This window comes from Macaca thibetana, chromosome 2, assembly GCF_024542745.1.
Source record: "Macaca thibetana thibetana isolate TM-01 chromosome 2, ASM2454274v1, whole genome shotgun sequence".
In the NCBI taxonomy this organism is placed as follows: Eukaryota; Metazoa; Chordata; class Mammalia; order Primates; family Cercopithecidae; genus Macaca; species Macaca thibetana.
The window spans coordinates 106,619,012-106,642,982 of NC_065579.1; the positions used below are offsets into that span (position 1 = coordinate 106,619,012).

The 23,971-nt window shown below is 43.6% G+C and overlaps 2 protein-coding genes across 2 annotated transcripts in view; both read right to left on the reverse strand.

Annotated features, from left to right (window-relative positions):
• RPL29 (ribosomal protein L29) overlaps positions 1 to 23,971 on the reverse strand; it is a 344,283-nt gene that overhangs the window by 262,949 nt on the left and 57,363 nt on the right. The gene's annotated exons all lie outside the window — the stretch shown is intronic.
• Positions 1 to 23,971, reverse strand: part of WDR82 (WD repeat domain 82) — a 24,717-nt gene continuing 746 nt past the window's right edge. Inside the window, exons 2-9 of the mRNA XM_050780970.1 lie at positions 16,906 to 17,003; positions 12,792 to 12,858; positions 6,956 to 7,055; positions 5,963 to 6,079; positions 5,253 to 5,408; positions 4,730 to 4,799; positions 4,070 to 4,212; positions 1 to 3,056 (exon numbers count right to left, since the gene is read on the reverse strand). Coding sequence (XP_050636927.1) covers positions 3,027 to 3,056; positions 4,070 to 4,212; positions 4,730 to 4,799; positions 5,253 to 5,408; positions 5,963 to 6,079; positions 6,956 to 7,055; positions 12,792 to 12,858; positions 16,906 to 17,003 — 781 coding nt within the window. The 3' untranslated portion in view covers positions 1 to 3,026. The remainder of the gene's footprint in view (positions 3,057 to 4,069; positions 4,213 to 4,729; positions 4,800 to 5,252; positions 5,409 to 5,962; positions 6,080 to 6,955; positions 7,056 to 12,791; positions 12,859 to 16,905; positions 17,004 to 23,971) is intronic.

The following is a 23,971-nucleotide window of genomic DNA, read 5'->3' on the forward strand; positions in this document are numbered from 1 at the left end:
TTCTGTTTAAGACTGTAACATGGAAAAAATGTTTATATGTTAAGTACAAAAGGGACATAAAATTGTATATACAGTAGAATAATGACTATGTAAACACACCAAAAATCTATGCACAGAAATGTCTAGGGGGAACATTTAACACCAAAAGATTAACAGTGGTAGCATTTGGGTGGCAAACTTGATTCTTTCTAAAATTCCCAAAATTTCCTTAATAAGCAGTAATTATAATTGCAACAGGAAATAATTTCTTTAAGTACCCAGTGCAGTGTTGCTGTCAAACATCAGTGGCTTTGGCCGATTCCTAAGGTAGCAAATGCCGCTGCCCCACTCCCCATCCATCCCCAGTAGGGCTCGAGCACCTCTAGCTCTGCTGAGAGCATCTGTGCAGCCCCAGCCCTCAGCATCTCTTCCACTCACTTCCAGCTATATCTTTTCCCTTTCCTCCTTAACTCAGGAGGCAGCTTTGCAACCACAGGGCCCAACAATACAAGCCATGAGGTGGCATGTTTTGTTTGTTTTTGAGATGGCGTTTTGCTCTTGCTGCCCAGGCCAGAGTGCAATGGCACGATCTCAACTCACCACAACCTCCACCTCCCAGGTTCAAGCGATTCTCCTGCCTCAGCCTCCCGGGTAGCTGTCATTACAGGCATGTGCCACCACACCCGGCTAATTTTGTATTTTTAGTAGAGATGGGGTTTCTCCATGTTGGTCAGGCTGGTCTCGAACTCCCGACCTCCAGTGATCCACCCACCTTGGCCTCCCAAAGTGCTGGGATTACAGGCATGAGCCACTGTGCTCAGCCTTGAGGTGGCATGTTTTCAAAGAACATGGTGCCTCAGTTTTGGACACACAGGAATTCAAATACAATCATCTTCCTGCTGCTGAGTAAGTCATGCTTGGTGGCTGCTCTGGTTGCAGATATGTGAAGTTATGTAGCCTTTCCTGTTAACCCACGGTTCCAAGCATTCTCTTAACAATCATTCCTATCATGAATTTTCTACCCTGAAAAGCCAGGGGTGGGCAATAACAAGATCATTTGGTTTCTAAAAGTTCTTCCTCTCTGGGAAAGCAGAGCTATACAGTGGGTGGCATCCTGCAGATTCTAGTCTACATTTGGGAAAGGTGTACGCCTCTTGCACTTTCCGTTGGAGGAACAAGTCAAAAAGTAATTGCTTAAAAAAAAAGTGCTAGCAATTCACAGCCTATTCCTGCCCGCTGAACAGAAGTTGTGATGCCTTGATTTACTCCCTAGAAGCTACATATTCTTGAGCAAGTCATAACCCTACTGTGCCTCAGTTTCTGGATCTGCAAGGAGTGTTGCCTGTATAAATGTTTGTTTAGGAACTTAGTAAAATGAGAGACCACTCTCTCCGCTCTAAGAAGGCCATGAGCCAGCTGCAGCTCATCTCACTCAGCCTGGGCCTGACCAGAGTCCCTTCCTCATCCAAGAGAAAGCAAGGAAAAGCAGCAAGCAAGCAGGCATACCAGGTCAACGGGAGTGATCTATCATTGGCAACGAGGCCTCAAACAAACTGAAAATGCTCTGGCTCCAGCACCTTATCCCCAAATGCCACAACCCAGACATGGAAGCCATGCAAGAGTGACTATCACACACACACAGGCACAGACAAGAGTACCACCAAGCAAAAAGGGGGCTAATACTGCAGAGATGGCCCCAAAGTGCAGCTTGAGGAACACAGTGAGTCATCCCAAGACCCTCACTTAGCTGCCATGGAAACAGCAAGCACTATAAGCTTTGCTTCAGTCTTCTGAAATAAAAACATTAATGAGGAAGATTCACTAATACTTGTGGCAAACACTATTAGCAGGGATGCAATGTGTCTCCTGGGCTGCAGGACTCCATCTGCCTCAGCTGAACTCTCAGAAACTACAGATGAAAGATATATGCATATGCACACACATATATGCATATCTGTATGCACACAGATGTATTTAAATGAAGGTGCTAAAATACAAACAACAGAAATCAAAGGTCATATATAAAAAGGCTAAATAAGACATATAACACAGACCTAGAACCAGCTCTTAGTTGGGAGCCGGGGAAAGGGGTGGTATCATCTGAAGACTATGTACACAATTTGTGGTGGGCAGGGAAGGCATCAGTGTAAACAACTCAGACTCACTTCACAATACTGGCCCACAGGAAAGTGTGATGTATCTCATGTACAAAAATAGACTCCCACCTTGCTTTTGTACAAACCAAGCTTGGTAGGCACCCAGGAGGACTGTGGGTTTGTGTTGAGACAGGGCACTGCACCAGGCTGCTGCTAAACCTTCCAGCCCTAGGAACTCACCTGCTACCCTCCCGCTACCCTCCCCTTTCCGTCCCTTTCAGGCCCTTGGGTCTTTTCCCACCCAACACCGACAGCCTGAGGCCTGCCCGACCACCTAGCCTCACACGACTAACTGCAGAAACTAACTGCATGACTTCCTTCTGTATCTGTCCCTCTCTCTGACCCCAAGATATATGAAAATGTTTCTGTAAATGTTTGGCACCTAAGAAACATGATGGTTGTGGATAATGCCACAAGTACACAGGGAGACCCAGTAACAAGACATGCAGGGTGAGGGCAAGCGGCTGAGCTGCCCGAGCATTTCAAAACCAGGACTGTGACTTCCCATGCAGTTGGGGGGTAGGAGAAGGGATGTGAGGAACTGATGACTTCACTGGCTCCTCAGCAGAATGTACATTCAAATTGAAGATGCTTGAGAGCCCCACTATACCAAATTGTGAGTCCAGTCGCTCCTCTAGCAGAGCTTGGTGCAGTGACAGCTAGAAAAGCTGAGTTCCAATTCAGTCTGTTGCACCAAGAGTCCTTTTGAAGACGCTCATCAAAGTAATTATTTTCTTTTGAGCAGATGTACAGCACATCCATGGGAAGGCCATGTAAAAGGATGTTCTCCAGCCCAGGCAAATGATCCAATCCCACTATTATCTCAGTCCCCTCTGAGTATCTTCCTGCTGGCCGCCCTCACTGTACAGAAATAGCCGAGCAGCATCAGGGTCAGTCATCAATGGTGGGCAACCAAAAGGCCTAGAAAGAGAACATAAATCAACTTTAAAAAGCCAAGCATCTCCTCACTGCTGAGGGTTATTCACATCTCACCCCACAGCAAAAATGTGCCCAACCCCAATGGCTCTGGTGGTCCTCCCTCCTGACCAACCAACCCTGATGCTCTAAGGAGACAGAAACACTCTTCCCTCTATGTGAAAGTAAACTGGTTCTGTTTTTCTCCAATAATCACTGAACACCTTCCACCAGAGCACACCCTTTTTTTTTTTTTAAAGGAATGTAAAAAAAGGAGTGCTGCCTGGGAGGTGGGTGAATAGGTAACCTGGCCTCATTGCTAATCCACCAGGTTACCTCCAACAGGTCCTCTCCTTCCTGGGCTGTAAAAAATAAGGAACTGGATGGTTTTGCTGTATTTCTTCTAATATTTTTTTTCTTGGTTAAAAAAAAAAAAAGCAAGAGGGCAATGTGTTCTGGGTAGGCTAGTAATGAAATGTCTCATCCCCGAATACCCAGGCAGGTTTAGGAGATCACAAGGGAAAACCGGAGCTGAGACTCACTGATCCTTTATTCTGTTTATTATCTAGGAAGAGACAAGGGCCTGGAGTTAATTCTAAGTGGTGAGTTATGACCAACTGTAGAAATTTCTGGGAATTTGGCATAAACCAACAGGAATGGAAAACTGAAACCACAATAGGCCAGTTCAGAGTATTTTAAGGAGCAAAAAAATTGCCAAGCATAGCCCAGGTAGTTTGGACCTAAAATTAGGGTCCAGAGCAAAAACTGGCCTATGATTTCCTTGGAGCTCAAAGGTGATTCCTGATCACCTCTAGGAAGAATAAAAATGAAAGACAAAACCAGCCCAGCCAGAGGTCAAATAATAGGAGGTGAAATAGGGAAACCACCAGTTGAGAAACATGTACTTGGATGCTTATAATCTACCTACATAGAACACAGCTTGCTGTGCTTATTGAGGCACCCACCACCTCAACTGGAAAGGGTCCCTGAGTGGCAGACACCTCTTACTATTCACATACCATGTTGGAACATGCGCTGGCAAAAGTCATGAACTTGGGGTTGAATTGCAAACAGGTAATCGGGCCTGTGTGTTTACCATCCAACACAGCTACTTTTATACCGCTCTCTCCATTCCAGACATGGATCTTGCCATCCTCTGAACCTAAAGAGGATATTCAAGGAAAATGTAACAGCTCAAGACACAATCCAAAGACAACTGGAAATGAGACATGGATTGAGGTCTGAGGATAGGCCAAGCTTTAGGACCCATCCCTCAGGCAAATTTGAGAGGGACGAGAGGCAGTGAAGGAAGAACATTTTGGAAATTGATCTTGACCCTAGCTATTTGTTCACAGGCATGTCACTTCCCCTCTGACTTCAGTTTTCTCATCTAAAAAAGGGGCCGAATACCATTACCCTACCGACAGGCAGCCACTAAGATGACTGAATGTAGGGTTACACCAGGACATCAGTATTACTAATAAGGTAGTGCTTGTAGAGTTTAACTCAAATTTTGGTCCAGTCAGGGCAGTTAAAAGACACTATGTCCTTGGCATAATGTGCTATACAGAAATCTGAGAACGTCTATCAAATAGATAATAATGTCTCAGTTAATAATTTAAACAAAAAAATGCATAGTACCAGAGAAATAACCCCCACAGGGGATAAAGGAAACTCACCAATCATAATAAACTGAGAGTCTGGAGTAAATGAAGCCTCCAGTGTGACAGCTTTGCTATTGGCATAACCCTAAAACAAAACAGAGCAGTTCTTTTGTTGTTACAGAGCCGTTAATAAAAACAGCTGCCTACAAACACTAACTTAGCACATGCATCACCTTCCTTTCCATGAAACCCTTTCCTTGTCATGTACTACACCACCAAGCTTCCAAATGTGGTTGCCATCCTTGACAATCCACTCCCACCTTCAACTCTGTATTCAAGGTACACTCAAGGGAGCAAGAAAACTTTATTTTTAGGACATTATTTTATATCTAAATACCAAACTTGGGTCACTTGGTGAGAAATGAATGTCTACAGAATCCAAGGGAGGTAAGTTCAATGAGCAGGAAGAAAAAATACAAGTGCATGCCTTCATGAGTAAGTCAAGAGTAACTGTTGGTCTCCACCAACCAGCTAACATAATTCTTAGCATAGGAAGTATAAGCATGGAAACAGCCATGCTTGAAGGCCATCAGCTCACCCCAAACGTGTGCATCACCACTCCTTTGAATGCATCAATGAGACGAATGAAGCTGCCATTGGTGGAAATGAGGATGAGCTTGCCATCATTGCTGAATTTAAGTCCTGTCCACTCACAAGTTCGATCATATTGCATCTTAAAGGTAGCAAATGGCCCCTGCAAAAGATAAAAAATAGTAGCCCCAGGCCCAAGGCATATTAACAATTTCTTCTGCTAGAGCCAATTCCCATCCTATTCCTTTAGATTCCTTTTTGACTAAGGAAAGCAGAGAATGAGCTACTTCTCTGCCACTCTCTAATATCTACCATATTTTTCTTTTTGTAGAAAATGCTCTTACAGGGCCAGGCGTGGTGGCTCGCGCCTGTAATCCCAGCACTTTGGGAGGCTGAGGTGGGTGGATCACCAGAGGTGAGGAGTTTGAGAGCAGCCTGACCAACATGGTGAAACCCCGTCTCTACTAAATACAAAAAATTAGCCAGGCGTGGTGGCGGGCATGTGTAATCCCAACTACTTGGGAGGCTGAGGTAGGAGAATCACTTGAACCTGGGAGGCAGAGGCTGCAGTGAGCTGAGATTGCACCACTGCACTCCAGCTTGGACAACAAAAGCAAAACTCTTGTCTCAAAAAAAAAAAAAAAAAAAAAAAAAAAAAAGCAGTTACATGTCTGTTTCACCATAATATCAAGATAGCTCAAAGATTCAAAGATTTACCTTGTCAAAAGAACGAAGGTCATAAAGTTTGACCATTTCAGAGTTGACACCTGCAGCGAAAATTAACCCTTCTGGATCAAAAGAACAAACTGGCTTCCCCTGCAGATGCATGAGGCCCTAAGAGAAAAGAAATAAGAAATACACTAAAACACACATACCACAACCACACCTGGAACAACCAAAGACTGCTAGTACAATGGGGAAAAAAATGAATCCAGGACCCTACCACTATATAATTTACTTTTCCCAATTAAAACTAAGAAAGGCATACAAACAGATATCAGTCTACCTACAGAACAGAAAAAGCAAACATAAAACTAAAATGAAGCTTTTAAAAAACAGGTCTCCAGACAATTTCTGATCAACTCTAACTGCACAATATTACAGACACAGAATTCAAATAAAAATAAATCCCTTGAAGCTAAAAGCTCTAGGAACACTTTTAAAACATTAAGCTGGCTGGGCACAGTGGCTCACACCTACAATTCCAGAACTTTGGGAGGCCAAGGTGGGCGGATCACCTGAGGTCGGGAGACCACCCTGACCAACATGGAGAAACCCCGTCTCTACTAAAAATACAAAATTAGCCGGACATGGTGATGCATGCCTGTAATCCCAGCTACTTGGGAGGTTGAGGCAGAAGAATCGCTTGAACCCTGGAGGTGGAGGTTGTGGTGAGCCGAGATCGCACCATTGCACTCCAGCCTGGGCAACAACAGCAAAACCCGGTCTCAAAACGAAAACAAAAACAAAAACAAAACAAAACAACAAAAACCCCACAACAATTAAGCCACAGAGTACAATGCAATCTGTACTAGATTAGGGTATTTGCTTAGCAGCTACCAACTAAGAAAACAGATTTTCTCCAAAATTTAAAAAGACCCTGGGATCCCAGAATGGAACCACTGTTTTCTCCCTTCTTTGAGAGGTAGAGTTCATTATAGGGCCTACCATAGAAAATGCTCAAAAAGCATAACTGTGAGGTACCATTACCTGGCAGTTAGGAGACCGGAGATCCCAGAGTCGAATGGTCTTATCAAGAGACCCAGAAATGAAAGTGTCATCCACAGGTGACATGGACAAGGCCACCACCCTGCAATACATCGAGATAAATAGGAGTTGATGCGAAATATTAGCAAAAATTGGATGTGAATTCTAAACCACTCTGCCTATATATATGTATCTGTTCTCCTGAAATTGCCATTTTAAGAAGCACACTAAAACACACATACCACAACCATATCTGGAACAAAGACAACTAGTATAATGCAAAAAAAAAAAAAAATAATAAAGCTACAAAATAAAAATATATGATTCCAATGCAAATCAAAACCACAATGAGATACTACTCCACACCCTCCAGCATAGCTATAAAAAGAGAAACAACAAGTATTGGTGAGGACATAGAGAAATTGGAACCTTCATACATTGCTAATGAAAATGTAAAAATGGTACAGTTGCTCTGGAAAAGTTTTTCCAAAAAAACAAGAGTTACCATGTGACCCAGAAATTCCACTCCTAGGTATTTACCCAAGATAACTGAAAATACATGTCCACACAAAAATGTACACATATGTTCAGAGCTGCATTATTCATAATAGCCAAAAAGTAGAAATAACCCAAATGTCCATTAACTAATGGATGGACAAACAAATGTGCTATATCTATACACTGGAATATTATTTGGCAATAAAAAGTAATAAACTACTGCCTCGTGCAACAACATGGAGGAATCTTGAGAAGCCAGAAACAAAAGATCAGATGTTAACTGATCCATTTACACAAAATGTCTAGAATAGGCAAATCTTTTTTTTTTTTTTTTTGAGATGGAGTCTGGCTCTGTCGCCCAGGCTGGAGTGCAGTGGCCGGATCTCAGCTCACTGCAAGCTCCGCCTCCCGGGTTTAGGCCATTCTCCTGCCTCAGCCTCCCGAGTAGCTGGGACTACAGGCGCCTGCCACCTCGCCCGGCTAGTTTTTTGTATTTTTTAGTAGAGACGGGGTTTCACCGTGTTAGCCAGGATGGTCTCGATCTCCTGACCTCGTGATCCGCCCGTCTCGGCCTCCCAAAGTGCTGGGATTACAGGCTTGAGCCACCGCGCCCGGCCACTTTTTTTTTTTTTGAGACAGAGTCTCACTCTGTCTCCCAGGCTGGAGTGCAGTGACCTGATCTCTGCTCACTGCAAGCTCCGCCACCTCCCTGGTTCACGCCATTCTCCTGCCTCAGCCTCCCTAGAAGCTGGGACTACAGGCACCCGCAACCACGCCTGGCTAATTTTTTTGTATTTTTAGTAGAGATGGGGTTTCACCGTGTTCACCAGGATGGTCTCGATCTCCTGACCTCGTGATCCGCCCGCCTCGGCCTCCCAAAGTGCTGGGATTACAGGCGTGAGCTACCGCGCCCGGCCTTAGAATAGGCAAATCTATAGAGACACAAGTAGATCAGTGGTTGGTAGGGGCTGGGGCAGTGATTACTAATGGGTACAGAGTTTCTCTTTGGAGTGATAAAAATGTTCTAAAGTTAGACAATGGTGATAGTTGTCCGACTCTGCAAATATAGTGAAAACCACTAAATTGTACATTTTTAAAGGAATCATTTATAGTATGTAGACTGTATCTCAATTTAAAAAAACACAAAAAAGCATGATTCCTTATCAAGATGTGTGAGGACTACACAGATGTTCTCAAACCTAAGTGGCATCAGCATCACCTGGAGGGTGGGTTAAAACAGATTGCTAGGATCTACTCCCAGAGCCTCTAATCCAGTAGGCCTGACTTGGGGTCTGTGAATCTGAGTTTCTAACTAGCCCCAGGTGATGGGTGAGGCTGCTATTTGGGCACCACACCTAGAGAACCACAAGCCTACACTAACAGCAACTGTATTCCTGATTTGATCCCTTTTTGTGGTTATACCATCAAGAGGCACTCACTTAAAAACATTTTCTTCCAATGTAACTCAACTAACATCTGCACCAGCTCCTCAACTTAAAATTTTAAAAGATATTGTTAAAAGCCAAAATTTCTTGGGAATGCTGAGGAGGTAATAAAACAGAATGAGCAAGCTGGGTGCGGTGGCTCACGCCTGTAATCTCAGCACTTTGAGAGGCCAAGGTGGGCGGATCACCTGAGGTCAGAAGTTTGAGACCAGCTTCGCCAACATGGTGAAATCCCATCTCTACTAAAAATACAAAAATTAGCCAGGCCTGGTGGCGTGCACCTGTAATCCCAGCTACTCAAGAGGCTGAGGCGGGAGAATCGCTTGAACCCCAGAGATGGAGGTTGCAGTGAGCCGAGATCATACCACTGCATTCCAGCCTGGGCAACAAAGCAAGACACTGTCTCAAAAAACAAAAACCAGAATGAGCAGAACACATTGTGGACATGTAATTTTATGCCATGGCATTCGGCCCAAGAGCTCAGAGGAGGTACAAGACTACATGCTGAGAAGTACAGGGAACACATGGAGAAGACAGACCCCAAGTGTAAGGAATTTTAACTGTCTAGTCCACATGACTCCAAGAGAACCACAGATGGCTTCTGGAAAGATACAACATCTGAGGTGGAAAGGATTTCGAAGGGACACCTTTCTGACAGGTACCAGACAGGAAGGCATGAAGCCCATGTTCAAGAAGTAGCCCAGAGTTCACCTTAATGGGAACGGTAGGAGAAAATGCTGGGAAAATGGGTCAGAGCCAGAAGGGGCAGAACCTGACTACAAGAGGAAGGAGCAAGGAAAATGTAGAGAACCATTAAGGGAGATGGTGAAGCAATCAAACTGCAATCCAGGATGCTGAAGCAGGATGGTAAGAGATGGGATGATTAATTAGGAGCTAACAATAATTTACCTTATACGGTATGTGAGCCAGGGCAGAAGCAAAGGAGAGAACACAGAAGAAAGTAATACATGAGGTTAAACCTAGGGAGAACTAAATAGTTTAACAACTCACTGAATGTGATGGCAAGGGAAAAAGAGTGCACTGACAACAGATGCTTTGAGCCAGAATTGGAAGAGACAGAGATGAAGAAATATGAGGAAGATAGAGAGAAGCTGGCCCAAAGAATGTAACAATGACGGACAGACTACTGGACCTGAGTATTGGAAAGAGTATTGGACAGAAGAGACAGCTACGAAGATGTGTATAAAACATGTAGGTGGTGCTGGGCGATTATGGGTGACACCCACCCATAATCCTAGCACTTTGGGAAGCCGAGGCGGGCAGATCACCTGAGGTCAGGAGTTTGAGACCAGCCTGGCCAACATGATGAAACCCTGTCTCTATAAAAACACAAAAATTAGCCGGGTATGATGGTGTGCGCCTGTAATCCCAGCTACTCGGGAGGCTGAGGCAGGAGGATCATTTGAACTCAGGTGGCGGAGGTTGCAGTGAGCCAAGATCACACCATTGTACTCCAGCCTGGGTGACAGAGCAAGGTTCCATCTCAAAAAACAAAAAAAAAAAAAAAAACAAAACTGTAGGTGGAAGGTGGGTCTGAAATTCATAATAGACATGAGCTAAAAATACTGATTTGGGAAGCCACCTGAATGAAGGTGAATGAAATCAGCGATGGAGATAGAAAATCACAAGAAAGCGGATAGAGTATTTATTTTAGAGTCAAAACAGAGGCTAAGAACTACAAGAACAGAACCAACATGGGAAAAGTCACCTGCCATGGGAAAGTAAGTTTTATTGAGAGGTTAAACACCAAGAAAAGCCCAAAGCAGTGGGTTTTAACTAGAGGCAGCAGGGAATGAAGGACAAAGGTTTGGATAAAGCCCCACAGATGATTCTGGGACTACTGCAAAAAAGATTTCAACAGTGAACATGTGTGAGGAGGTGGAGATGGGAATGTGCAGATTATTCTTTCAAGTTTGATAGTGAAAAGGAGTGGGTGATAGGGTCAATAAGTAGACTTAAGATAAGAAAGACCAAGTAAATTTGTAGGCAGCAAAGGAAAAGCCGATTAAGGAGATGGAAGCAAGCAGAAAGAGGAAGGTTTGTTTTGTGAAAGAAAGACCACAGCTTTCTCAAGGAAAGGATTCCAAGGAAGAGAGGAATTTAGGTGGAAGGGACAGATGTTTAAAAGAACTCTTTTTTTTTGGAGACAGGGTCTTGCTTTGTTGCCCGGGCTGGAGTACAGTGGCAAAATCATGGCTCACTGCAGCCTCGACCTCCCAGACTCAAGTGATCCTCTCACCTCAGCCTCCCAAAGTGCTGATAACAGGCCTGAACCACTTCGCCCAGCTGAAAGAACTCATTTTGTTCAGCCTTAATTTTCTCATAAAAGGAGGAACAAAGTCATCTATCAAGAATCAGGAGGTCAGCTGGGTGTGGTGGCTCACCTCTGTAATCCCAGCACTTTGGGAGGCTGAGGCGGGCGGATCACAAGGTCAGGAGATTGAGACCATCCTAGCTACCACGGTGAAACCCCATCTCTACTAAAAATACAAAAAACTAGCCGGGCTTGGTGGTGGGTGCCTGTGGTCCCAGCTACTTGGGAGGCTGAGGCAGGAGAATGGCGTGAACCCGGGAGGCGGAGCTTGCAGCGAGCAGAGATTGCGTCACTGCACTCCAGCCTGGGTGATAGAGCGAGACTCTGTCTCGAAAAAAAAAAAAAAAAAATCAGGAGGTCAAGAGGGTGAATAATTGGGAAGATTGGAAAGGATTTGAAACAACTGCATCAACTCTTAATTACAAATAGTACATTTGTGAACATTAATTTGAATACAAACAAGCAAAAACATCTACTTACCATGAGCCATCCTTTGTCTGAAACTATAGTTTCAGCTGCCTTCTTATTTCAGCAACACAATGGCCTGCCCAATTGGAAGTGCAACATTTTTTTTTCTTTTTTTGAGATAGGGTCTTGCTCTGTCACCCAGGCTGGATGGAGTGCAGTGGCGCCACCCTGGTTCACTGCAGCCTCTGTCTCGTGGGTTCAAGCAATTCTCATGCCTGAGCCTCCCAAGTAGTAGGAATTACAGGCGCACACCACCACTCCTGGCTAATTTTTGTATTTTTTTTTTGTAGAGACGGGGTTTCACCATGTTGCCTAGACTGGTTTCGAACTCCTACACTCAAGCAATCTGCCCTCAAGAGCTGAGATTACAGGCATTAAGCTACCATGCCTGGCCTGGAAGTGTAACTCCTAACAGGAGGCTCTCAGGCTATCTCCTGTCAGGGCTCCATACCAATCAAAACCATCCTCGGTTACTGTACATATATATATATGTAATTATATATAATTATATAAAATTTTACATAAAATTATATGTAACCCACATTATATATATAAAATATATATAACTAGAAATACATATATATAGATATAGGTATATGAGATAGAGTCTCCCTCTGTCACCCAAGCTGTAGTGCAGTGGCGCGATCTCGGCTCACTGCAACCTCCGCCTCCTAGGTTCAAGTGATTATCTTGCCTCAGCCTCCCAAGTAGTTAGGATTGCAGGTGCCCGCCACTATACCCAGCTAATTTTTGTATTTTTAGTAGAGATGGGGTTTCGCCATGTTGGCCGGCTGGTTTTAAACTCCTGACCTCAAGTGATTTGCCTGCCTCGGCCTCCCAAAGTGCTGGGATTACAGGTGTGAGCCACTGCACGGGGCCTAGTTATATTTTAACTGAGATATCTCTGAACACCTACCCCCGCACCTCTATAACCTTAGTAAATCAAGAGTTGACTATTTAAGAGAAGATGAAGAATGCCAAACAGTAGTGAGGAAGTAGCTTCAGTTCACTAATAAGCTCTCTCTAGCCTTCTATTCTCTGGGTAACCTCAGGGATAAAAGAACTATCTGCTTCTATAATACATGGGTCTTACCTTTTGCTATGTCCAGGAAAGTATCTGATGTATTTGTTGTCATGCAAGGACAAGTAACGAATAGTATCTGTAAAAAGACAAACAAGGTATGATGATATCATACTGTTTAAAATAAACTTACTTTGCATTTTCATCTTGAAAGGACAAGGTCAAATAATCCCTTATCTTCTATATATCCCAAGCAAGGCATGAATAAATAATGGTGAATAATTCTACTCTGCAGCTGAAGAGTGGGCATGTAGATTTCACCTAACTCAAAAGCAGAGCTCTTAAGTTGATGGCATAGAAAGCAATGTTTGAAAACACATTATATTACCAATTTGGCTTCTTTATAATTACAATGCAACTCGCGCCCTGCAAATATACCCTGGCCAAAAAACAAAACGAGTAAAGCACACATAATAATTTTAGATATTGGTCTAGTGTCCACAGAATGGCAAACCTTAAAGAAAAATATGTGGCTGTTAAGCAAACAGACTTAAAGAGGTGAGCAGCCATGGCAGTTAAACTGAAGATCAGGTTGAACCCTAGCAGCAATTTTTGTCTAGAGTTCTCTATCAGTGTGTTGACCCACCCTCTTGAACATCTGAACATTCTTCAATTGGATACACAAATTACAATGAAAATAAACATAAGGTCAGAGAAGTGATGTCAAGACCTGGGTTAAAAAGATCTTAAGGCATTAAAAAAATCAAATCCTTATACCAATGAGTAATAGCAGTGAGATTTTGACAATATTAAAGAAAGGAACAATCAGAGATTTGTGCTTAGGGAAAAATAAGACAAACACTCTTAACCAAATGATTCTATCTGAAAGAGTAAACAAACAAAAAAGATGGTGGCGACAGAGAAATGAAGTGCCATAAAGAATAAAACTGCAAAAGAGGAAAGTATTATCCCCTTAAAAAGACTAGGAATAAGGAAAAATTGTTGAGAAACAGCTAAGGGAAAATGGTACCAAAATGCAGAAAGAAAAGCATGGAAAGAACATTCTGGGCCGGGCGCGGTGGCTCAAGCCTGTAATCCCAGCACTTTGGGAGGCCGAGACGGGCGGATCACGAGGTCAGGAGATTGAGACCATCCTGGCTAACACGGTGAAACCCCGTCTCTACTAAAAAATACAAAAATCTAGCCGGGCGAGGTGGCAGGCGCCTGTAGTCCCAGCTACTCGGGAGGCTGAGGCAGGAGAATGGCGTAAACCCGGGAGGCGGAGCTTGCAGTGAGCTGAGATCCGGCCACTGCAGTCCAGCCTGGGCAACAGAGCAAGACTCCGTCTCAAAAAAAAAAAAAAAAAAAAAAAAAAAGAACATTCTGAGGGCAAACAGAACATAGGAATAAAGGGGTTGAAAGCATTGAGTCATCCCAGGGGTTCACAGGGGTGCTTTCTAATAAGAGGGCATTTAACTTGGGAGGGGGAATAGGGATATTTGTATATTCCATAGCTTGAACACTACACAATTTTCCTTGAAAACATCTTCAAACTTATTGAATGACAACTACGAAGTATTTCTAGTTATTCTACTGCTAACAATGACTCACCTGCCCTAAGAAGAAAAAGACTTCCTTCCCATTACCTGGTTTCCCAGAGATGAGCAGGGTGACGCCATCCTCTCAGCCCCACTTGGCAGCTGGCGCGCTGTTCCTGGCAAGGCAGTGGCCTGTACAGTTATCTCCTGTACCGGGTGGTATCATAGACCCTCAAACTGTACAAACTACTACCTCAGCCTGGAATCAGGCAAAAGGAAACGGAGCGCTCGAGGAACTCTTCAGGATGCACTTGAGACAGGAAAGGGAACATCCTCACAGCAGAGGCCTGGTAGCAAAGCTACAAGTGCCACACATTTGCCTCATCTTGCACCACATTTGGAGAATCCTCATTTAATCACTCAGAAAAACAGCCCAACAGAAGAAATAAACCAGTCATTCAGATGATCACATAGACATGTTTCCTCAGGATCCTAAGGTTTTACATTCTTGTCCAAAATCATTAACTACGCTGCTTCCTTAGAAAACCACTTCTGAAATACAGGCATGGAAAGTAGAAGTGATATACTTACTAAAAATCAAGTACAGGCAGAAGAGTCTCATTTAAAAAAAAAAAAGAAACTAAAAAAAAAAAAAAAAAAAAAGACGTCCACCCAATCTGCTCTGAAATAGGTATAGCCAAAATAGCAGTATAAGCCATCCTTGTGGAATGACATTAGAAAAATCTTTTTTGTTTTTTTGAAATGGAGCCTCACTCTGTCACCCAGGCTGGAGTGCAATGGTGTGATCACAGTTCACGACACCCTAGACCTCCAGAGCTCAAGCAATCCTCCCACCTCAGCCTTACAAGTGGCTGGGACTACAGGCACATCCCATCACACCTGGCTAATTTTTGTATTTTTTGTAGAGACGGGGTTTCCTCACATTGCCCAGGCTCATCTCAAACTTCTGGGCTCAAGTGATCCACTCTCCAAGGCCTCCATAAGTGCTGGGATTACAGGCATGAGCCACTATGCCTGGCCTAAAAAAATCCTTACTGCAAAATGTGAGATGATCATCAATAAACCACTGAAATAAGTTTAAAAACAGAATCCTGGCCGGGCATGGTGTTTCACACCTGTAATCCCAGCACATTGGGAGGCTGAGGCAGGCAGATCACTTGAGGTCAGGAGTTCGAGACCAACCTGGCTAACATGGTGAAGTCTCAAATCTACTAAAAATACAAAAATTAGCCGGGCGTGTTGGTGGGTGCCTGTAATACCAGCTACTTGGGAGGCCGAGGCAGGAGCATCGCTTGAACCCAGGAGGCTGAGGTTGCAGTGAGTCGAGACTGCACCATTGCACTCCAGCCTGGGCAACAAGAGCAGGACTTGGTCTCAAAAGAATAAAGAATAGGCTGGGCATGGTGGCTCACAAGGTCAGGAGATCGAGACCCATCCTGGCTAACATGGCGAAACCCTGTCTCTACTAAAAATACAAAAAATTAGCTGGGCATGGTGGCACACACCTGTACTCCCAGCTACTTGGGAGGCTGAGGCAGGAAAATTACTTGAACCCGGGAGGTGGAGGTTGCAGCGAGCTGAGATTGCGCCACTGCACTCCAGCCTAGGCAACAGAGTGAGACTCCATCTCAAAAAAACAAAACAAAACAAAACAAAATAAATAAAAAATAAACAAAAATTAAAAAATTAAAGAATCCTAACATGAAAATAAGTGTTACAGTTCAGTTACCAAGACAGTCTCTTAGGACTTATCTCGAGAAATGCAGGTAAAAACAGAGATTGTTTATAATAGAAAGAAACTCACAAGTTCAATTTCTAAGAGTAACTCTTTACTCTTTAGATCAAAAAACGTTCCTGGAATCAGAGGTGACTAAGGTTGGGAAAATACCCAAACTGTTCTAACTTCCCTTAAACTATCATAGTTCAAGCATTTGTGAAACTTTTCTCAAATCTCTATCATTTTGAAAGAAAAAGTCCTGTTGTTTATCACTTGCTGTGTGTCAAGTGTTCTTTCCTTTTCTTTGTTCTAAAAGTGTTCTTTTTGGAGATGGAATCTTGCTCTGTTGCCCAGGCTGGAGTGCAGTGGCGGGATCTTGGCTCACCACAACCTCCGCCTCCGGGGTTCAGGCGATTCTCCTGCTTCAGCCTCCCGAGCAGCTGGGATTATAGGCGAACACCACTGTGCCCGGCTAACTTTTGTATTTTTAGTAGAGACGAGGTTTCACCATATTGGCCAGGCTGGTCTTGAACTCCTGACCTCGAGTGATCCGCCCACCTCGGCCTCCCAAAGTGTTGGGATTACAGGCGTGAGCCACCACGCCCGGCTTTAAAAGTGTTCTTTTAAGTTTAAGGAAGTACAAATCATAAATACAATTCATTGCTTCATTTTTCCACTCCCCTCTCTAAATTGGAGACTTTTCATACTCAGTCTCAAGTCCTTCAAAAGTGCTAATGGCTTGCTTCCAGCATTCCTTCAGTCAAAACAACGTAATTAACATTACTAACATTATATGAAAATATTTAAACTAAAGTAACTATAGTCAAAGCAGAAGTAGTCACAAAGATTCCATGAACTATTTAACAAAGGAAACCACGACCTTAACTTCCTAAAAAGAAGGCTTGCTTACCGTCTATTTTGTTAGAGCTGTAAACAACTGTGTTTGCCGCATGAGTGTATCTGATGAGGTCCACGCCATATTTCTTACTGTACAGGGTTCTCTTTGGTCTGATAAGAAAATAGAAAGTCATAAACATTCGCCATCATCAAAATCTGGGATATCCACATAAAGAGAAGCACTTGAATGATGTAGCAAAGGTGAGGATTTTTGGTAAGTTCTAACACTGGAAAGAAACAATTTCTTCCAAAAGGGAAAAAACAACCCTCAAGCAACAGCCATCTGAAGAAGCCTTCCACCTTAGAACACCTAATGGCAAGGTTAGGTAGGAAGTAAAAGTAAATCTGGCAATTCAATTCAGTCTTTACTACAATGTTCAAAAGTAAGCTTTGAGAAAATATACAATCATGTGCCATGTGATGACATTTTTATCAACAACAGACAGCACATAGGATAATGGTCTCATAAGATTATAATGGAGCTGCCCTCTACAACAGATGTATCATTTTTAAAATTCCTTATACTGTTTTACTGTACCTTTTCTATGTTTAGATACACAAACAATGCTGTATTATAATTGCCTACAGTATTCAGTACTGTAACATGCTGTACAGGTTTGTAGCCTAGGAGCAATGGGCCATACCACACAGCCTAGGTATGTACAGGTTATACCATCAGGTTTGTGTAAGTACACTCTATGACGCTGTGCAACAAAAACTCACATAATGATCCCCATCTAAGTGATGCCTGGCTGTACATCTACTTGGGAAGAAAAGCACACAAAACAAGTCCTAACTTACAACAAAGAGGGACTGAAACCAGATGCAAAAACTGCTTGCCTTTGCTAATGTAACCTGCTCTTGCAGAAGACATCCTTCCTTCCTATCCTACAGGTCAAAAGCACTTGCTGAGCCTTTTAGAAGGCAAGCCTAACTTTCTCTAGCAAAACCAGTTAAATAGTTCCTTTGTTTTTACTTTAATGTAAAATCACACATTTCTGGCCACAAGGTGGTGGCTCACACCTGTAATCCCAGCACTTTGGGAGGCCGAGCCAGGCAGATCACCTGTAGTCAGGAGTTCGAGAGCGGCCCAACATGATGAAACCCCATCTCTACTAAAAATACAAAAATTAGCCGGGTGTGGTGGCACGCACTTGTAATCCCAGCTACTCGAGAGGCTGAGGCAGGAGAATTCCTTGAACCCAGGAGGCAGAGGTTGCAGTAAGCCAAGAGTCGTGCCACTGCAATACAGCCTTTGCGAGAGAGTGAGACTCCACCTCAAAAACAAACAAACAAACAGACAAAAAATCACACATTTCCAAGCTAGAGGTTACCAATCTCCATTTGTTGAAGTTCCTTAAATGTCTCCCTCCACAGAACCTTGAAGAGCAAGGCTAAAACTGATCTCAACAGAACCTTTAACCAAAAACTCTAACACATACTGGTTAAATTAGAAAAATGTTAGGCCGGGCGCGGTGGCTCACGCCTGTAATCCTGGCATTTTGGGAGGCCGAGGAGGGTGGATCACCTGAGGTCAGGAGTTTGAGACCAGCCTGGCCAACATGGCGAAGAACCATCTCTACTAAAAATACAAAAATTAGCCAGGCGTGGTGGCACGCGCCTGTAGTCCCAGTTACTCTGGAGGCTGAGGCAGGAGAATCGCTTGAGCCTGGGAGGCAGAGATTGCAGTAAGCTGACATAGCGCCACTGCATTCCAGCCTGGGCAACAGTGCGAGACTCCATCTCAAAAAAGAAAAAGAAAAATTTGAGACTTAAATATCTATGTAAATCTAGATTCACATGCTAAAACAACTCTCCAATATGACCATTTCAGAAAACAAGCAAGCCTTTAACATAATGTCCTACATTTAGGTCTTTAGAAGGATTTCATAAATCCTGTACCAATGTTAACCAAGAGTTCCAATTTATGAAAAGGAAAGCTGACCCTCTCAATGTAAAATCCTCTCAGAATCTAGATACGAAACAATCACATGACTCAAGCAGTCTTTAAGAAGTCAATTATTTGCACTTTCAATTTTTGTTAAAGTGAGGCCAAGGGTTTCCCTACATGAAACCCATTTCCAAAAGACTTCTCACTACAAATGCACTGGATTTTCCACATTCTTACCTTTACTGAAATAATACTTCACTCCTAAAAAGATCGGCAAAGGCTACTTTGCCAAGTCCACTGTCTGGGGTTCTGATGTGTGTTACTGTGTGGTAACCAGTGAGGCTATATACTTACTCTCTAGATAGTTGACTTTGCTTCTACCAGTGGAAGAAGTTTACATCAGTTATTTCATCCCATTTACAATAGTAAAAACAGAACCTGGCCAGGCGCAGTGGCTCACGCCTGTAATCTCAGCGCTTTGGGAAGCCAAGGTGGGTGGATCACCTGAGGTCAGGAGTCTGAGACCAGCCTGGCTAACATGGTGAAATCCCGTCTGTACTAAAAATTTAAAAAATTAGCCAGGTGTGGTGGCAGGCACCTGTAATCCCAGTTACTCGGGAGGCGGAGGTAGGAGAATCACTGGAACCCAGGAGGTGGAGGTTGCATTGAGCCAAGATCGCGCCACTGCACTCCGACCTGGGCAACAAGAGCGAAATTCTGTCTTTAAAAAAAAAAAAAAAAAAAAAAAAAGAACGTGAAAAGCCAACTCTAACTTGACAAGTTAAAACGGAATAATATAAGGAAAACTTCTGGTTCCACTTAGATCTGGTCTATTTGTCTCAAATTTATCAGAAACACTAACCTGAGATTTTTTTTCCTAATAACAGAAATCTATTGCCTCATTTCATTTCCTAATTTGATTTTTATTATTTTTATGTTTTTGAGACAGAGTCTCACTGTTACCCTGGCTGGAGTGCAGTGACACAATCTTGGCTCACTGCAACCTCTGCCTCCCTGCCTCGGCCTCCTGAGTAGCTGGGATTACATGCCCCTGCCACCAGGCTCAGCTAATTTTTGTATTTTTCTGTAGAGACAGGTTTCACCACACTGGCCAGGCTGGTTTTGAACTCCTGACCCAGGCGATCCGCCCGCCTTGGCCTCCCAAAGTGCTGGGATTACAAGTGTGAGCCACCTCACCTGGACTCACTTCCTAATTTGAAAGCAAGATTATATTGTACTGCATCCATGTGGGTCTTACAAAGTACATGCATGGCATTTTTCAAATATTTTGGTAAGCTTCCTTCCTCCAACCAATTCTGGTGATCAAGCATCAACAAGGAAAACAGTATTAACCTTTTGCTTTGAGTAATTTGCTTCACCTACCACAAACAATATCCTTTATATTCTTCCAAGTTGAAATATCACTCAACGGGAGAACTCCATTATAAAGAAAATTTAAATGACCAGTAAACTGGAAAATACTAAGCATACAAAATCTTGCTTTAGCCATTTTCAAACTCCCAAATTCTAACATTAGGGTCATCTAATAAAGATACTATGCCTTCAGCCAGTCACAGTAGCTAACACCTGTAATCCCAGCACTTTGGGAGGCCTAGGTGAGAGGATCCTTGAGCTCAGGAGTTTGAGACCAGCCTGGGCAACCTGGTGAGACCTTGTCTCCACTAAAATAAAAATAACCAAGTAAGCTGGCAAGTGCTTGTAGGCCCAACTACTTTGGAGACTGAGGTGGGAGGATCGCTTGAGCCCGGAAGATGAAGGCTTTAGTGAGCTATAAGCATGCTATTGCACTCCAGCCTGGGCAACAGGGGAAGACCTTTGTCTTTAAAAAAAATAAAATAAAAAGGGCCAGGTGCAGTGGCTCACGCCTGTAATCACAGCACTTTGGGAGGCCGAGGTGGGTGGACCAATTGAGGTAAGGCGTTGAGACCAACATGGCCAACATTGCGAAACCTCATCTCTACTAAAAATACAAAAATTAGCTGGGCATAGTGATGGGCGCCTGTAATCCCAGCTACTCGGGAGGCTGAGGCACAAGAAGTGCTTGAACCCAGGAGCCAGAGGTTGCAGCAGTGAGCCAAGATCACACCACTGCACTCCAGCCTAGGAAAGAGTGAGGCTATCTCAAAAAAAAAAAAAAAAAAAAAAAAAAAAAAAAAAGAATAAAATAAAGGCTGGGCAGGCACAGTGGCTCATGCCTGTAATCCCAGCACTTTGGGAGGCTGAGGCGGTGCATCACCTGAGGTTGGGCGTTTGAGATCAGCCTGACCAACATGGAGAAACTCCGTATTCACTAAAAATACAAAATTAGCCAGGCATGGTGGTGCATGCCTGTAATCCCAGCTACTCAGGAGGCTGAGGCAGGAGAATCGCTTGAACCCGGGAGGCAGAGGTTGCAGTGAGCTGAGATCACGCCATTGCACTCCAGCCTGGGAAACAAGAGCGAAACTCCGTATCAAAAAAAAAAAAAAAAGATACAATACCATGTCTTCCAAGGAAGTATTTCTTTTCTTCTGAGGTTGGTTTGACCTATACTAGCAACAAAATTTTTTGTCATATTATTGCCTAGAATGGAAACTAAAGAGGTTGTTTAATATCCAGAGAATTTGACCAATGTCACATACCTAGTCACAGGCCAAATTAGAAAGCAGTTCTCTCCTACCTACCAGGCCACTCCTTCACCACAGATAACAAAACAAGGTCACAATTAATTGATCAAAGAAAACTCAAAAGAGCATGCCCTGTAGTATTGTATCAATACTAAATTTCCTAATTTGGATCTCTGGTTATGTAAGAATGTCTTTGTGCTTAGAAAATCCATGTTGAGCCAGGTGTGGTGGCTCACACCTGTAATCCCAGCACTTTGGGAGGCCGAGGAGGGCAGATCACGAGGTCAGGAGTTCGAGACCAGCCTGACCAACATGGTGAAACCCTGTCTCTACTAAAAACACAAAAATTAGCCGGGCTTGGTGACACACACCTGTAATCCCAGCTACTCAGGAGGCTGAAGCAGGAGAATCGCTTGAACCCAGGAGCTGGAGGTTGCAGTGAGCCAAGATCACGCCACTGCACTCCAGCCTGGGCGGCCAAGCGAGACTCTATCTCAAAAAAAAAAAAAAAAAAGAGGAAAGAAAAAGAAAGATGAAAGGAAGTCCATGTTGAAGTGTTTAGAGATAAAAGGGCTTGACACCTCCAACTCTAAGGGTGGGGGGAGGCACACAGTACATATAAATATTTACCTACAGTGATGAAGCAAATGCAGAAAATGTAACCAGTTACTGAATCATATGGGAGTTATCTGAAACATTGTTGTAACTTTCTGTTCATTTGCAATTATGTAAAAAATGCTATGTGAGTGAATAAACTGCCTTATGTCACAAAACTAGCATTTTACTTTTAACAAGACAGGATTTGGCCAGGCGCAGCACGTCATGCCTGTAATCCTAGCACTCTGGGAGGCCGAGGCGGGTGGATCACTTGAGGTCAGGAGTTCAAGACCTGCCTGGTCAACATGGTGAAACCCGTCTCTACTAAAAATACAAAAATTAGCAGGGCATGGTGGCAGGCGCCTGTAATCTCAGCTACTTGTGAAGCTGAGGCAGGAGAATCGCTTTAACCCGGGAGGCAGAGGTTGCAGTGAGCCAAGATCATGCCATTGCACTCCAGCCTGGGCAACAGAGGGAGACTCTGTCCCAAAAACACAAGGAAAAAAAAAAATGACAGGACTTCACGTCAAGGTCATCCTTCCCAAATCAAAATTATGCCAAATTTGGGGACAAACTGCAAAGAAAGGCTATCACAACCTTCATTTTCTTTAAATGAGGATATATATCTCCATCCTGAGGTTCTGGGAAGAGGTTCTAATCTGTGCAAAAGCACTAAACATTTCATGCAAGCCAGCTTCAAATTACTCCTCCAGGACCCCACAATGCCGACCCTACTACCACACCTTTAAGTGTTACTTCCTCTTCTAAACTGATTCAAGTGACCAGACCAGGACAGAAATCTATCTACTCAAGGAGTAACACTGACTCAAATAACTAAGTATTTGTTCAGCTAACAATTCCCTCTTCCTTAAGACCACCACTGCAGACCACTCTGCCACATACTGCAGGCAGATCCAGAGCCGGTTATGTAATAATTTCTCACAGTCCCAGTGGGAAAAAAATTAGGGGGGATACCATTATAGCTCAGTCCAAACTAGCATTATTTCAGATAATCAAATTCACAAATGAAGAGATACGTTCCAAAAGAAAGACACCAGTTTAAAAAAAAAAAAAAAAAAAAGGCAAAAGGAACAGCTGGAGAAGGTAGGAAAAAACCCAAGACCTCACAATAATAATAATAGTATCTGTTACTAGGTAACAAAATCAAGTCTGACAAAACCAGAGGTCACCGAATTAAACCAAACATCAGCAAGCCTTCTTGGGGAAGGTGGCTAAGGGTAAAACAAATTTAATCTAAACTAGTTTTGGCTCCAAGGAGCTGCAAGTCCACAGACGTGCGGTGAGGGGGCTGACAAGGACCCCCAGGGGAAAAGTCAAAGTGCTGTGCTTAGATTTTGCGAAAAGATGCAGGTATGGTGGGTCTCCAGATGACTTGTGGCAACATAAAAGTTTCATGATCAGAATTGGAATTCAAAGAGGACCAAAAAGTGTAATAGAAAAAAAAAGTATGAAAGGAAACCTGAAATTGTTCTACGATGCTTGCTTTGTTTTAACGGAAGCTCACATTCAGGTCAGGATGGGAAGACCAAGTTCGTTTGTGTGTGGCAAAAAGAAGTTTTAGATGTTGCTGAAAAGTTCACTTATGAACGTGGGCACCGAGTTTGAAAGAATAAGAGAAAGGCTACGAGCACGAAGAAAAAGCAAGGGGGCTCAAAGAGGCACAACAAATAAATCCTGACAGCTAAGAACTGCAACCCACGCTGTCTGACGGCAGAAAGGCCGCGGGAAGCTGAGGGGCAGGGGATGGGCGGAGTGCCAGGGCGGAATCGAGGTCACAGCGGAGAGGGCAGAAGAGCGAGCTGACGCTGCCGAAGGAGCCAGGAGAGCAGCCCCTGCAGTCCTGCGTCGAGGCCGGAGCAGACCAGCACCTCTGACAGCCTGAGAAGCTGAAAGCGCTACCTGCTGGGCCCACGGTGGGCGGACCGGGCGTTTAAAGGTCAAGG